The 16,673-nt window shown below is 40.7% G+C and overlaps 1 protein-coding gene across 1 annotated transcript; it reads right to left on the minus strand.

The window, feature by feature from the left end:
- Nucleotides 1-325: 325 nt before the first annotated feature.
- TM4SF4 (transmembrane 4 L six family member 4) lies at nucleotides 326-9,855 on the minus strand. Its single transcript, XM_073358772.1, has 5 exons — nucleotides 9,682-9,855; nucleotides 9,304-9,393; nucleotides 6,076-6,209; nucleotides 1,299-1,488; nucleotides 326-596 (listed from the first exon to the last, which is right to left on the minus strand). The coding sequence occupies exons 1-5, from the start codon at nucleotides 9,853-9,855 to the stop codon at nucleotides 579-581; spliced, it is 606 nt and encodes a 201-aa protein (XP_073214873.1). The 3' UTR covers nucleotides 326-578.
- Nucleotides 9,856-16,673: the final 6,818 nt, after the last annotated feature.

Genomic DNA, 16,673 nt, shown 5'->3' on the forward strand with positions numbered 1-16,673 from the left:
TGTGTCAATCACAGCCAATGAAAAGGAAAATCCCATTAGACTTCAGATGAAAATCATTAACACCACAAAGTCTTTTTACAAAGAGCATTTTAATGATCTCACGTCCGGAGCATAGAAATCTTCACTTTTCTATGTAGAAACAAATAAAACTTTATTCTAGAGTTCAAAAGAAAGTTACAGATTTGTTGCATTTTCATTTCATAAGTGTCAAAAAGAAACAGATACAATTAAATTACAACTGAACTTGTATTAGCAGCATTCATCATTCCCCAATCAGAGAGCTAATTCATAAGCGATGATGAACGTCCACTCTGAAGAGGCTCTTTTCAAATGGAAGCTGTTTTACAAAAATAAATATAAATGGAATAGCTGGGCTTAATTCATTCTAGGACGTGGGATTTAAATGGCATGCAAAGGGCAGTCAGGGCTTCATAACAATAGCGTGAAATGCCCTTCATTCTAGACCTTCTTAGTCAGAGAGTGTGCAGATGAACATGGCTCACCAAAGTAACATACAAAAGAAGTGCCTCTAAAGGGATTCTTCTCACATGAAGAGATTTCTGCAGTCCTCGTTCTCTTTAAATAGCTCCGTTTCCCTAGAAGGAAAAAAATACAAAGATCATTTATATTGGTTAATATTCATGTGAGTTTTAATGGATTTTATTATTTTGCAAGCCCTGCAGGAATCAGTTCAATAAATGTGTGCTGTTTCAATCTCTGTAATTTGTCAGAGACTCAGATTATGTTTTCAGCAAGAGAAAATGCTTTAGGGGTTTTGAACTGGAATTATTCTAGTACAAGTTATCCCAAGGCTGTGTGGGGCTGATTCAGGGCTGGTCTAAGTTGCACCAACTTGCAAAATCCACCTTAGAACTGTTGCGCTGGTAGAGTTCACCAGAGTGCTGTGGCCTTGGGCTTTACCCCTTACCCATGACCCATGCTTCTGACATGCCTTGTACCTCATGAGGGCTAGTAGGGGGTGATGCAGAGCTGGCTCCACCAGCTTTCTGCCATTTAAGGATTCCCCTATGCCCCGGAAATCCACGGGTGCCCACTTAGGGCAGTTTTAAGTCCCCCTTAAGCCACCAGAGCACTGAAAAGGGAACTTTGCAGTGCTGAGAGTCTGGCCCAGTATCTTTTAAATCTTCCACAGTATGTCACTTAAAACAACATTGAAGTCCTTTCTCCATAACACACTCGGGAGTTTTGCAATTGCCCCATGTAATAGCTTAATGTAAGAATATTTGCATCCTTTATTGATTAATGTAATCACACGCAGAAGACACAAATTTGCTTACCCCACAGCATCCACAACAGCTGCAGTCCCCACAGATTGTTCCAATGAGTCCATTGACAACCTGAATGGCACAAAGCACTATTTGAATTCCACTCATTATCAGCAGCAAGGAGAAGAGGGTCAAATTCCAGGGAACTATGTTTTCAGGTGATGTGCAGAAGGTCCAAATGGTCGTGTTGCCTAGATAATTCCTGTGTAAAAAGAAAAAAAGCAAATGAGAAAGACAATAGATCTAATAGTAAATCAGTAGTAGCAGTACTAGTGTAGCTACTAATTTGTTGTTATTGTAATCTGAAAAGTGAGTCACTGTATCCACTTGACTCTAAAATAATTTCCATATCACTATTAATGGCACTTTGTATTTCTGCTTGTGGAATAATGAAAGAGTTTTGATTTCAAATAATTGCATTTATAAACATTGACATCCTCTATCTGACTACAGCACGAACAAAGAGCAGGTAAAGAAAGAATAAATATGTTCTGAAGGCAATTAAATACTTCATTTTATTCTGTCAGGAAGGAACCGTCAGATAAGATATACCAGAACTTCATATGAAGCTTGTTCAAGCCAAGTATGTAGATGCAACATTAATAGTTAAAACTTCTAGTGGTGAAACGGATGAGCTATCGATAAAGGTGGGAGTACATCAGGGATCAGCACTGATCCCTTTCTTGCTTATCCTCATCCTGGATACCCTCACAACAAACTCACAAATGAAGAAACCTTGGAGCATGTTGTGCACTGTAGATATTGTTCTATGCAGTGAGTAGAAACATGGTGTAGATAATAAACAGGGAGATGTGTTGGAGAGATAAGGGATCAAAATAACTAGAGAGAAAAAACAGAACATATAGCATGTAATTTCAGTAATGTGAGCACTGAAGCATTATCCTTGAAACTGGCTGGGCAGACAATACCAAAAATGCAAAGTTTCAAGTGTCTGGGTTCCAGAATCCAGATAAATGGGGAAATGGAGGCTGAAATGAGAGAGAGAATAATAAGCGCCTGGCTCAGATGGAGAGAGATAAGTGGTGTAGTATGTGACAGGAGGATACCAGGAAGAGTAAAAGGGAAAGTCTAGAAAATGGCAGTCCATCCAGTTTGAATGTATGGTGGTGGGTACTGGACAAAGAAGATACATAAGCAAATGATCTGTTCCACAGAAATGCAAATGTTGAGATGGATGAGTGGTGTAAGACAGAAAAAAAACACGTGAGGAATGTGTATGTTAGAGACAAAGTCAAAGTAACACCCCTAGATGAAAAAATGAGGGGGTGCAGGCTCAGATGGCTTGGGTCATGTAAAGCACAGTCCTGACAACAACGTGGGTAAGAGGGCCCAACAGATCAGGACTGACTGAAACAGACACTGACCCAAGAAGTGGTGGGATGTCATAAAAGAAGACATATTAGCATGTGGTGTGATTGAGGATATGGCATCGAACAGAGCACTTTGGAGGGAGAGGACTTGTAGGGTGAACTACAGCTAATGGGATTAAAGCAAGGAAGAAGATGAGAAGGACCATCAAATAAGATCAACGCCAAAGATCTGCCTGTTCTGTGGTCACCCAAGCTTGTATTCTTCTTTCTTTGAAAGTGAAGTGTTTTTTCTTACTAAACACAATTCCAGTTATGCAGTTGTATAGAGCAACCCTGACATCTAGTGGTAAATTCAGTACATCTAATATGCATATGCGTATCATAGATAAAGTTAAGATTCTGTCATGGGTATTTTTAGTAAAAGTCTGGGACAGGTCGCAGGGGTGACACCCTGGTACCCCCTTATTCACTTATACCCCCTTATAACCACTGTTATATAATTAGGATGTGTTTTGTACAAAGTATGCCTTGTGAGGTATCATTCTAAAAGTCTTGATCTGCTAGACATTAATATTTCAGATTGTATGTGTTATCATCATATGTGTAGTGATGAAGTTTGGCTATGTATGAGTTACTGAAACATGTTGTGAGGTTGAAAACACCCACAAGCAGCCTTTCAGGTGCAAAAGTAAAAAGGCCAAACAATGTTAATGGCTTATTGAGGAAATGCACACAAGCACAAGGATTACCCCAGGAACTATGTACCATAGAAACCTCTCAGAGATAGCACTACACAATGGGAACTGTTTGACCCAAGTCACAGCAAAAGAGCTTTCCAGCAAGTGGAAAGAAGATATAAAAGGGGGAAATGATATCATGATGGTACCTCACTCTCCCTACAACAACACACCTGGAAACACCTGAGGAACAAAGACTGAACTGGGATGGAATGGGCGGCTGTGTATGCACACCTGGGAAACCCAAGCTTCAAAGCTAGTGCCTTAAGAATCTGCCAGCCTGTTTATCGCTCAGGGTGAGAATTTGCTAATTCATATCCAACCTATCTAGTATGTTAAGCTCAGTTTGCGTTTTTATTTACTAAGCAAACAGATCAAAGCAGATTACTATCACTTATAATCACTTAAAATCTATCTATCTTTTGTAGTTAATAAACTTATTTTATGTTTTAATCTAAACCAGTGTGCATTTGACTAAGGTTTCTGGGGAAAATCTCAGCTTGGTTACCACAAGTGTGCATGATTCTCTTCATACTGAGGGAGAGGTGAACCGGATATTAAACCCATATACTGGCCAGATTTGACCAGGGCAGGACGGTACTGCTCTGGGGTTGTAGGCTGGGGGTTAGAGAGCCTGTGTGTAACTGCAGCTGGGTGTGTCCCTACCTGTGTTAATGCTGGTCAAAGTGCAAGCTTGGAGGACTTTATAGCTTGTCACAGTGTGAGAGAGAACGCAGGCTGGTGGATCAGAGGGCCCAGTGGTACCCCAGTTCCAGGTAGCAACCCAGGGGGAACCTGTCACAGCGGGCAATAAACAAAAATTCATGGAAGCCCGCAAACTGTCCATGACTTTTACTAAACATATCTTGGGGAGGGGGGACAAACAGAGCATTGTGGGGCTTACAGCTCCTCCAGCCCTGCCACTGATCCTGCGTCAGGGCTGACCACTGCTGCTCCAGCCCAGGAGGGGCTAATCCAGCCCCAACCACTGCTCCAGCAGACTGCTTTGGCAGTGGGCCACTGGTCAGCTGTTCGGTGGCCCTGGGGCTGGTCAGCTGTTCTGGCAGCTGCTGTTACCGTGGGCCTGGGGCTGGCCACGATGGCCACCGCTCTGGTGGCACCAGGGCTGACCAAGGCTGCTGTTCCAGTGGCCACTGCTCTGTGGCTCTAGGGCTGGCCGCTGGCCAGCTGTTCTGGTGGCTGCTGCTCCAGGGCTGGCCCCTGTTCTTGCAGCTCTGGGGCTGACAGCTACTCCACAGTCCTGCCCTAGAAGAAGTCCCAGAGGTCCCAGAAAGTCACAGAATCCATGACTTCCATGACAGAATCGTATCATTAATCATAGGGTTGCATTTAGAACACAGGAAGATAAATTCATCCTTAGTGTACATCGATTGCTCTTATTTCATCTCAGGGATAGATTAGGCATAGATTTAATGCTTTAAGCACCAAAGTCTGACCTTGGATTAGAGGATGCAACTCTCATTGACTTTGGTGCTACAAAATGTTAAATTATCTTCAATGGGAGTTGTGATCAGGGAAACAATGGTAAATTTTCAGACTCAAATATTTTTCTTAATTGTTATGGTTTTACATTGTTATTAAAACAAAACAAAGGAAATTCTACTACAATGAGAAAAGGGAAATAACATTTCTAACCAACTATCAAATGCTGACAAGTCACCTGTATTTCATCTCATGCCTAGATAACACAGCAGCACAAACACATCCCTTGCTGTTCTAAAAACCAGCCCTGAGCCACCGTAGAATGAGAGAAGGATGGAATGGCAGACCTCATTGCCATTTTTGGGCTTTGCCAATTTCAATCAAAATGTGAAGGTTATTTCAAAACCCAGTTCTGGTTGTTGTTGTTTTTTTAATATTGCCTCTGGATACTCCTAATGCTCTGTTAATCCAGAGAGTAACAGTATTAAGACCAGAAGAGATGTTTATGATGATCTAATCTGACCTCCTGCATAGATTTCATCCAGTGGTTCCTTCACCTTGACCAACATCCTTCAGCTGAACTACAACACATCATTCAGAAAGAGCTCCAGCCTTGGTTTAAAGATTCCAAGTAACAGAGAATTTACAACATCCCTTGGATATCTGTTCCAATGGTTAACAGCCCTCATGATTAAAAATGTGCATCTTATTTCCAGTTTGAACTTTGCTGACTTAAACTCCTGCCAGGGAATCCAGGGATCTGAACAAGTGACACAAATGCATGATACCAAAGAAGTTTCAGCTGCATAGTGTGGACAACTCCCTCCAATTTCCATAACCAAAATAAAATTACATAAAGACTAACTCTTAAATATTAATAGCCTCAGTTTCAGATCTGAGATTCCCACTAAAGACACTCAGTCATATGTCTCTAGTCTATCCCCCCATACTGCTTTAAAAATCTAAGGAATAAACTGACAAGTGGTAAATTTATCTTAATTGGGGCTCTTTGAAACCTCTAGTTTCAGCTGGGGATGGTATTCTTATTCTAGAATATTGTGTAGCCATGTAACAGTCCACAGCAACACTAATGTGCTTCATCCAGCAGGCAGCCACACTGCAGTCTCAGTAATGTGATTGTGTGCAATTCCCTATTTACACAACAGAATTAAATCTAGAAATGACATCACAAACTTCCTTAGTGCAGTACCGCTTCAGTGAGTGGCTATATTACATCTTTTCTAGCTAACCCATGCATGATGCAGTGCAGTATCTTACCCATTCTCAAATGGATAGGTCCAATTATTGTAACTGTTACACTTAGGGCCTCTATTTAGAGCAACTGCTGACACAATAAAGCAGTATCCGGCTCCCAGAAGTCCAACAGCCGCAAATATTATAGAAGTAAACATCTGATAGAGAGAAAAAGATGAAGTTATTTTTGACCTCTTACAAACAGTTAAATGTAGCCCGCTTAAGTGAATGTGTAGTACAGTCTCAACCCTAACTCCTGAACAGTCTTATAAGATAAATGCATTATGTAACTAGACTCTAATGTACATTATATGTCTGCAGGCATTCCACTATGTGCCTGCAATTCCCATTGGTCCTTAGAAGCTTAAACCAAGTCAGACTGGAGTGGTGTTTGCATAGGAGACCTCAAAGGAACACCTTGAGACTACAGGAAGTGGTAGTGGTGATTCAGTAGATGACACACTTCCCTCAATCAGTACTAACCCTGTCTGGTGTTCGGGGGCACTGTGCCACACTGAAGGGTCTGTCAGATGAGATCATGGCCAAAATTGAAGTCCCAACCCTTTGTGAAGATGCCTTGGCACATTTCACAAGAGCAGAATTGTTAATTTTGGCGTCCTGATCAAATTTCGGCATGGTTAATTATATTCTGCCTCTGTAAATTTCCCCTCCCTTTTCACATTCTTTTCTTCCTGTTGTATACTTGTCCTCATCATAACCAACATCACAGCTGGCACTAATGCAGAGATGGCACTTTCAGTCGAGAGGCAAAGGACTGAGTGGACATGAGGTATGGACTACATTATATCATACCAAATGGTTAAGGCCCTTTTAGGACAGAGTTGAAGTACATAGGTGGGAAAACTATACTGAAGCCTGTGCTTCTACTACACATGCTGGATCTGTTCTGTGGCTAAATGAAGACTTTGTTTTCAAAGAACGTCATTCTGGCATTCTTCATGATTATTTAAAAAAAAAAAAATCACTTAGAAACCAAAGCCTTTTCTTGGACTTCGAAAACATTTTGTTACCTTCACGTAATCAAATCTTTAAATCATTCCAAGACAATATTAATTCCATAACATAAGCCTGGTGTTCAAATTAACATGAAAGGAAAAATTCTGTTCTCAGTTATACAATCCAGCTAAATTCAATTGAGTTGCCTAGGTGAAATGATGGTAGAATCTGTCTGCAAAGTATTAAATGTATTTAACCGTTCAAAATATGTGGTAGATATTAAAGGTCTCCAACAGCTGAACTGATTTAGAATAATAAATTGTTATGACAGAAAATTGGCAACAAGAGTCTCGTGGGACGGAATATGTGGCTTCTAAGCTTAACTAATTCCCTCCAGTGTTAATTCAGCAATAAAGAAGAAAAGTTTGACTTGGACCCTAAACCTACACTGGGATCCACTACTGCAGCCCTCTGCAGCTATGCAGAGCCCTAGTTAAATCACCACAACTTTGCACAGACATGGGGGGATTGTGCTAGTGATTCTTGATGCAGGATCCAGGTCCTGGGGAGAGGATGAGAGAACAAACAACGTGTGAGAGATGTGTAGTCACGTCACTTAATGCGCTAGTGGAAGGTATTCAGATCTGGAGTAATTGTTACTTTGGTGGAGTTATTCTGGATTTACACCATGCTACTGAGATCAGAATCTGGCCCATTCTAGTCTACTGAGTATGAGAAGTGCATTCTTCCACAAAGATTCTGGACCAAATTCTCCAGCCCGCTAAGTCTGCTGTCCCTAAGTAGAGGTATTTTCCATGGGCATAGAGTAGATGGAGGCAGCTACGCTATCTCCTGTGCTAGCAACTCCACCCCTCCACTGTGTAAAATGGAGGAAGTAGCATCTGAAATTAGAAATGAGCCTAAGCCAAAAAGTTCAGCTCCACATTCGGCTCCAGAGCCAAAATTCCTCAATGTCTTCAGGGTGTTTGGATCCATATTTTTAATAGAGCCCATTATAGAAAAAGTTTGAACTGGACTCTATGTCTCAGCTCCCCAGAATGTGGCAGTGGTGCAGTGTAGGGATTTTCATGCTGGGGGAGATGAAGGGGGGTTGTTTGGGCCTGCCTCCATTTGAAATACAATTTTTCACCCACCTTAAAAGTCATAATACTTAAAAGATTGGAGACCTATTACAAAAGAAAATGCAGTCCTGCAGAGTGCTTCTGTATCATGCCCTGTAACTGGCACTGATACGGAGTCGACTTTTAAACTTCAATTTGAGGTACACAATTTATGCTGTATCTTATTTCGAAGCAACCACTGTATATGCCCTACCTGCTCCCTGTCAGCTGCCTTTCAACACACCGAGAGACAAGGTCTCTGTCAGCTGCCTTTCAACACACCGAGAGACAAGGTGACAAGGTTGGTCTAATATCTTTTATTAGACCAACATCTGTTGGTGAGAGAGGCAAGCTTTTGAGCTTACACAGAGCTCTTCTTCTTGCACTCTTCTTCCTCTTTGAGACCTGAAGAAGAGCTGTGTGTAGCTCAAAGGCTTGTGTCTCTCACCAACAGAAGTTGGTCCAATAAAAGATATAACCTCATCCGCCTTGTCTTTCTAATATCATGGGACCAATATGGCTACAACAACGCTGCTTTCAACACACTGTTACTTTAACCTATTATTTTGCTATCATATGCTCCATACCACCACCCTTTTCAACCCTTTGCTTAATATTGTTGGGTGGTGAGGGTCTTTCTTATGGTGTGACGTGGATTTGATAAAAGGAAGAAATAACTATACTATGGAAATGGCTGTAATATTTTTCAGAAGATCCACATTACACATGTGTAGGGGCCACAGTAAAGCTATACTGTGACTGTAATGGAGCAAGAGACATCTGTCAAAAAAGAAAAAAAATAACTGTCCTATCATCTGAGAAAAGCAAAATGTGGGTCTTTAAGAAATTTGTTTTATTGGCACCCACTTTTAACAAGCCATGTCAGAGCTACAGCTGTATCGCATTGGCATGCCAACAAGGCAGCACGATAAAAGTGGTCTTGCTACTATCAAGGGGTCCTGGTAGAACAACATCTTGGCACATCATTAATCCTTGACTTAAGGCACAAAGGGATACCAGGATTTTGCACTTTGTGCTATGGACAACAAACACATGCACTACATAGTCACACTCTAGAACATCATAAATATACATGGACAGACATGATATAAATGTTATTGTTTGTAACCATTTGGCTTTTTTTTTTTTGGCCACACCCTTCTTTTCCACTTACCGCAAATCTCTTTCCACAGCTTTCATTACCACAGCATCCACAACAATCATTATTCTTAAGGCCCAAAAATACCAAGGAAGGAAAGATCATCTACCAACAATAAAAAAATACAGTTCAATTAGGTTGGACCATTCTGAGTTAACCTTATGTTTTAATCTATTAGTCCAGTGACTTTTGTTTTTTATCACTAAATTGAAATTTTCATTACTCAATCAAAACAAGTTTTAAATTGCCTATTTACTTATTAAACAAAGTGCACAATCAAGAGTCATTTGCAATGTTGGTTTTACTGTATTTGAAGTGCAGGGGAATTACAGTAAAACCCTAACCTTTTACTTTAGAAAATAAAAGTGAAAATTTCAGGATTTGTCTACTTACCAGTACACCAGATCCCAAGATCCCTCCAAAGTACCAGACTTCGTCTGTGATGTGTTCATTACTGCTGGTGACTTCTCCTCCAGGGAAAAATAGCAAGATGTTAGCTAGAGTACATAGCACAGCCAGAGGAATGAGGGTGATTCCCAGGCACTTGGCACAACCACCGGAACACATGCTTTTTAAACAAAATTACAAACTAAACTAAAGAAAAATGAAAACCCCTTATTCTTGTCAGTGTTTTAAACAGGAGTGTCTCAGCGTAATTTACAAAATCCAATTCTGTTTTGCCCTTGGGGAATTCAGCCTATAGAATGTTTCCCTCGGAGAGGTTGCAGTCTGTTAGCAAGCCAGTGCTCCAGTTATTTATAAGCTCTCACTGCCATGATGTCAATTTTCTGAACCCCATAAATGAGATTACAGTCAGACCAACCTCTTTTTTTACCATGACGACCAATAGCCTCTGTTAATGTTCTACCAGCGCAGACTAGACCGTCAGTTATTTGGAGTCCAATTATTGGAAAATATCTTGTTCAGTTCTGGATGGTCATTTTTGTAACACTCTGTCCGTGCCCACACTGGAAAATAATTCTTAGCTGTTGTTGTAAAGAAAACATGTCATTAATCAGTTTGTGATGGCTATAGCCAGCTGCAGTCAGGAATCCCCAGTAAACGGCTTAGGATGGTCAAGCTAATAAGCATTTCTTATTTTGAAAAAAGAAAAGGAGTACTAGTGGCACCTTAGAGACTAACCAATTTATTTGAGCATAAGCTTTCGTGAGCTACAGCTCACTTCATGCCGATGAAGTGAGCTGTAGCTCAAGAAAGCTTATGCTCAAATAAATCGGTTAGTCTCTAAGGTGCCACTAGTACTCCTTTACTTTTTGCGAATACAGACTAACACGGCTGCTACTCTGAAACCTTTCTTATTTTGAAATATCCTAAGAATTAGTGCACAATCAAAGCTGTAAATACTTAATGGATTCTGTCAGCAGGTGTGCAGAATTTATAAAGGCATCTTCTGCCACTAGCATCCTGGAGTAATGGGGGGCATTTAGAAAAGATGCACCGAACGTCCTCCTTCTTTGTGTTTTTTTCTTTGTTGTCTTAAAGAAGAATTTCATAGAGTTCGACACCACACTGTTTCCTTAGGCAAAGCTTACATTTAAAATCAGTTAGAGTTTTGTCTGAGTGAAGACAGTAAGTCTGAGCCCTTTAAACAGAAACAGGCATTAGATCCTAATCCTGCAAGCAGAATTGTGGCAGGCAGATCCCTGAGCTCATGAAGAGCCTAGTTGATTTTGCATGGGCTCCATGCAGGCACAGGTGTGTATCCACACAAGTTGGAGGATTACAGCCTTAGTGCTGAGATATCATTTGTGCACAGTTAGAATTCTGAAGTGGATATGACTATGTGCATTATGAGAACCTTTCCCATTATGTTCCCATAATATGTCCCCTCTATGCCCCTTAGCAGGACTTTGGGCCAATCAGAGTAAGGAGAGCCCCCAAATAATCCAACCTGGTTTTACAGAACACCCAGTTCATGCTCACACCGGATATCTGGGACTTTCTATACAGACCTCAGTAAAGCTGCTGGGCTCTTCGGTTAAATACTGAGTGGTGGAGCCAAAGTGTGGGCCAGATTGATAGTCCATTGAAGGACATGGAAAAACTCCCTGTGACTTCAATGGTCTTTGAATCTGGCTTTATCCTCTGAACTACATCCATGAAAATGTCAATGAAGCCAACGGGGTTTCCTGGGTGTAACAGTGCAAAATTTGGTCCCTAGCATTTTTTAATTCCCACTCCAGGAAACCTAGCACACAACAGGTTGCACAGCTTACAAATAGGGTTTAGGCCATGTGCAAAATGTGGTGGAACAAACCAAAGTGAGCAATGAATGACCCTCAAACGAGTGCCTCAGTTAAAAACAGGCCTCAGGGCCTTTTAATACATGTGCTAAACTTCAGACCTTTTCCTTCACACTTAGCCCCTACATAAGACCCTCTTCTTCTGAGTTTCACACTAATGCTCAGCACTGGTAGAAAGTCAAGGATTTCATTCTAGTCAAGTCTCCAAGGTGACATCTTAGATTCTGAGTTGTGTTCATAAACAAGTGACTTTTCCCAAAAGGATACCATTGAACTATTTATCATTCAAACTTTGAACAAGTTTTCTTCTCATAGTAGTTTTGTTCCTCAGGGCTACTCTAATTTACACTGGCTGCTGTTGACTGTAAAGGGCCCCAGCCAGCCTGCCTTTGCAACTGCCAAGTCCCATGCATCAGAAGCCAGAAGGGCAGGTAGCATAAAGGCCACTAACCATGTCATTGCACAACCCAAAGATTTCCTTAGGCAGAGGATGTTCAAGTGGCCGAATCTGTCAATTTTAGGGCTGTTTTCACCATCAGAGTAGTAAGGTAGCGTTACTGTACTGGGGGATCTGACCTAGTGTGTATAAAGAACAGCACTTGTTTACAAAAACGAAAAATAGGTCATGTTTCACATATGCCAAGCCTGACAGTGTATATTTAAGTCAAAAGTTGTGATGTTAGAAATCTTCTTTGTGGCTAAATGTAACGTTTATACAAGCGAGGGACAATAAGCACAGGTCTGAGCAGGTGTGGCAGGCTATGCGTAGGCTTCCCCAGTATGACTTATTACTGACGTATAACTCTGCTATTCCAGCCTTTGCTTTTCCTAAGCAAAGAATGGGGTCTCTGGGTTCTACTGTAATACGAGGAACAAACAAACGTTACACATCATAATTATTCATTTTTAATCATTAACAATATTGGTGGTAGTACTGAGTACAGTCCTTCTCCCAGTGATGCAGGTGGTTAATGGAGGAAACTACAAAACCCATTTTCACACCTGACTTCAGGTCAGATTCTGATCCCTTTATTCAAGTTGACTTTAGCGAGCCTCCTTGAGGAGTAATGTACTTTCAGCGTGTGTAAGACTATCCAAATCTGTCCAACAGTTGAGATTTGAACCTCTGCCGGTGAAAGGTTAGTGAGCTAACCCCCTAAGCCAACTACTCCCCTGATTGAGCAAATACTAGTAATAATCTCCTGATTTTTCCACACAGTGCTGTCCATGAGATATTGGGAGCCAGGCAAGTACTGAGCAGTCAGTTAAGAATTCTGGCTGCTAACTGATAATCATATGTTTCTAATATGCCTATTGTTGTCTTAATTAAGAGAAATGAACATGCTTACATATATAGCTAGAAACTCAGATACCCACTGAAAACTGGTTTGTTTGTTTTTTTTGGCAGCATATGGAAATCCAAGAACTGCTGAGTAAAATATAATAGCTTGAGGCACAAAAGAACTAGTTCATTTATAGAAGAGACCTCATGAATCAATAAAATAGTGAGTCAGATGCCTGCTCAATATGGGAGGTTCCATTCAATTTCCTGTTTCAAACATTCTCCATGGAGTAGCTGTCTCATGGCATAACATGGCCATGAAATGAGATCATGTTACAAGAAACAGAACAATCTACCAGGAACTCCTACATCAGGCTGGATGAAAATGCTACCTGGCTGTGGATTCCCATGCCCCCTCTGGAGTCAGCTTAACTAATTCTGGTGTGGCATGGTTCTCTGCACCAAGACCAACCATGCCTAGGACAGCCCACTGTGTATCTGTGGTGCTGTGGAGGATGCTATCCACATACTGGATGGTTGCTCTTTTTGCATTAGGCTCCCCAAAGATCTTCTCAATCTGAACCCTGCTGATAGAGAAGCCTTTGATTGAGTCAAGACCTGACCACAGAGAGGCCCCTCCTTCTGTTCTCCTTGAGGTGTTTTAGTCTCCAAACTCTTTATACTTCAATGCTCCAGCACAAATCAAATTGGTTGAAAAAGGCTGAGGGGTGAGCAGTGTTAGTACAGATGGCTTAGTGTGGTTACCACCAGGTTGGGGTTCATATGAGCACTACATGGAATCACGAATACAAACTGAGAAGGATGAAAAATCAGCTTTTCATCCTTCCAATGTTGAGAAGATGTTTTTAGGAGCCAAATTCTGCTCTCATTTACCCCCGGAGTAATCTAGAGCTATTCCACTGATTTCAGTAGAATTACTCCATATTTTTACCAGTATAAATGAGATCAGGATTTGTTCCTACACTGTTTACTCTATTGGGATCTGTTCGATGAGACCTTAATAAACAAGGTGTGGTCTTGTATGTACGGATATTAAAGATCCAGTGGCATTTTTTTTCCAAGTAGGAATTTGTTCCCTTGTCCCTGGGCAACTCTTTCCATTGTCCAGCATGCCACTGATTGCAGAGGCAGATGCATGTCCATGACACTATTTTGGGGTCATTTTGAGATGAAAGGCCTGATATAGTAAAATATGTTTCTTCTTCTTCTGCTTCATTTTGGAAACAGTGGGAGCAGCAAGTCAGCTCTTCCCCAGGTTGTGAGACAGGACCAGTACAAGGTCTACTAAGAGACATCAGAAACAACAGAAGGCAAAGCTCAAAAGCTCTCAGTGATAGCAGCATATGGAATTTTGGAAATGGATTCTGGGAAAGTTCTTCTGTGTGATAGAACTCTTAGTAGGAACATAAGATTTGCCACAGTACATCACATTAGTGGTTCATCTAATCCAGCATAATGTCTCCGTCAGGGGGCAGAATCAGATGGTTCAGAAGGTCTCTTTAAATCAGATGCTTACATACTTCAAAAAAAGACTTGCTTAAATTATTCACAAGTATTTATTTCTTGCATTTACTAGTTGATAAGTTAATTGCTCCTTGCTACATAGAATGTGTGATAAGACATACATAACAGGGTTTGGCTCTAGATGCCATTATAAGGTGACAATTTAAATGTCAGATGGATAAAGTACAGGGGAAATTGAACTAATGATGAGACATATACCCTGATAAAGATATGCATACGTAAGAGCAAAAGAACTGAATATGTCCCTGAGAGAGATCGAGAGATCTGAAGGACTGTTTAGGTAATATTTAAGCAAATATTGATTTATTTGGCTTTTCAATTAACCATCTCTGCTTTAAGATCCACTAGAATTAGTTTTCAATCAGCATTTCTACCAACAGTAAGAATTTCCATAATCTTTCTCTGGTTCAAATTCTGTTCTCAAGTTTTACAAGTTAAATTTTAAGTAGCTCTACAGAAGTCCATGGAGTTTCTCTGGATTTACACGAGTTAAACTATGGATAGAATCTAGCTGATATTTCACAATAATTTATAGATTCTATATAAATGAAATAAACTAGGAAAACAAAACAAACAAACAAACACAGGTGAAAATGTGCTACTATAGGAAAAAGAAAAGGAGGACTTGTGGCACCTTAGAGACTAACCAATTTATTTGAGCATAAGCTTTCATGAGCTACAGCTCACTTCATCGGATGCATACTGTGGAAAATACAGAAGATGTTTGTTTTTATACACACAAATCATGAAAAAATGGGTGTTTATCACTACAAAAGGTTTTCTCTCCCCCCACCCCACTCTCCTGCTGGTAATAGCTTATGTAAAGTGATCACTCTCCTTACAATGTGTATGATAATCAAGGTGGGCCATTTCCAGCACAAATCCAGGTTTTTCTCCTCCCCCCCAAACAAACCCACTCTCCTGTTGGTAATAGCTTATCTAAAGTGATCACTCTCCTTACAATGTGTATGATAATCAAGGTGGACTATTTCCAGCACAAATCCAGGTTTTCTCCCCCCCCCCAACACCCTCCCACCCCACACACACGCAAACCCACTTTCCTGTTGGTAATAGCTTATCTAAAGTGATCACTCTCCTTACAATGTGTATAATAATCAAGGTGGGCCATTTCCAGCACAAATCCAGGGTTTAACAAGAACATCTGAGGAAGGGGGACTTCTTAGGAAAACAAGGGGAAATAGGTTACCTTGCATAATGACTTAGCCACTCCCAATCTCTATTCGAGCCCAAGTTAATTGTATCCAATTTGCAAATGAATTCCAATTCAGCAGTCTCTCCCTGGAGTCTTTTACCAACAGGAGAGTGGGTTTGTTTGGGGGGAATGACGGGGGGGGTGGGGGGGAAGAAAACCTGGCTTTGTGCTGGAAATGGCCCACCTTGATTATCATACACATTGTAAGGAGAGTGATCACTTTATATAAGCTATTACCAGCAGGAGAGTGGGGTGGGGGGAGAGAAAACCTTTTGTAGTGATAAACACCCATTTTTTCATGATTTGAGTGTATAAAAACAAACTTCTGTATTTTCCACAGTATGCATCCGATGAAGTGAGCTGTAGCTCACGAAATTTTATGCTCAAATAAAATTGTTAGTCTCTAAGATGCCACAAGTACTCCTTTTCTTTTTGTGAATACAGACTAACACGGCTGTTACTCTGAAACCTACTATAGGAAGGAATTCTTGGGAGAGAAAGGATTCCCAATCAATTTTAGGCTTTGTTTAGGATTTGCAAGTGAAACCGTTCATCTTGGCCTGTTACTAGAGGAACATAGTGTTTAATAAGGCCATAGATTTCTTATGCGGTACTCACTTATATTCACAGGAGATACAGAAGGTGGTGTAAATTAGACCCTCTTGCACTGGAAATAAGGTGTGAAATAAGGCCAGCTATGGTCACTCAATTAGAGTGAACGGCAAAGAATGGGGCAGCCAAACCCCAAAAAGCTAGTGGATAGTCTAATACTTAGATTTTCCATGCCAGCATAAAACAGCTTCTTTATCACTTTACTGATTACTCAGAAGTTCAAACAACACAGTTCCCTTAAATCCAGCCTTAGGCCTCCATTCAGGTACCCAGGTCAAATACGATAAAAATTTCTGTAAATCTTATTTCATCATATAAAAGAAAAGTTTCTACCAATCCCAAAAGATTGGACACATCACCTCCCAGGTTATTGAATATTCCAGATCTTACCCAAATACATGCTACAGCCAATTCTTATTAACTAAACTAAAATTTAGTAAAAAACAAAAGAGAGAGAGTATGGTTAAAA

Source organism: Lepidochelys kempii, chromosome 9 (assembly GCF_965140285.1).
Source record: "Lepidochelys kempii isolate rLepKem1 chromosome 9, rLepKem1.hap1, whole genome shotgun sequence".
NCBI classification, from domain to species: Eukaryota; Metazoa; Chordata; order Testudines; family Cheloniidae; genus Lepidochelys; species Lepidochelys kempii.

Excerpts from the sequence above, each read along its gene's own strand:
- TM4SF4 (XM_073358772.1), bottom strand. The coding sequence starts at position 9,855 with ATGTGTTCCGGTGGTTGTGCCAAGTGCCTGGGAATCACCCTCATTCCT. Across the intron at positions 6,210-9,303 it reads GCTGTGGAAAGAGATTTGCG|ATGTTTACTTCTATAATATT; the intron begins GTAAGTGGAAAA and ends TCTCTCTATCAG. Across the intron at positions 1,489-6,075 it reads ACCTATCCATTTGAGAATGG|GAATTATCTAGGCAACACGA; the intron begins GTAAGATACTGC and ends CTTTTTACACAG.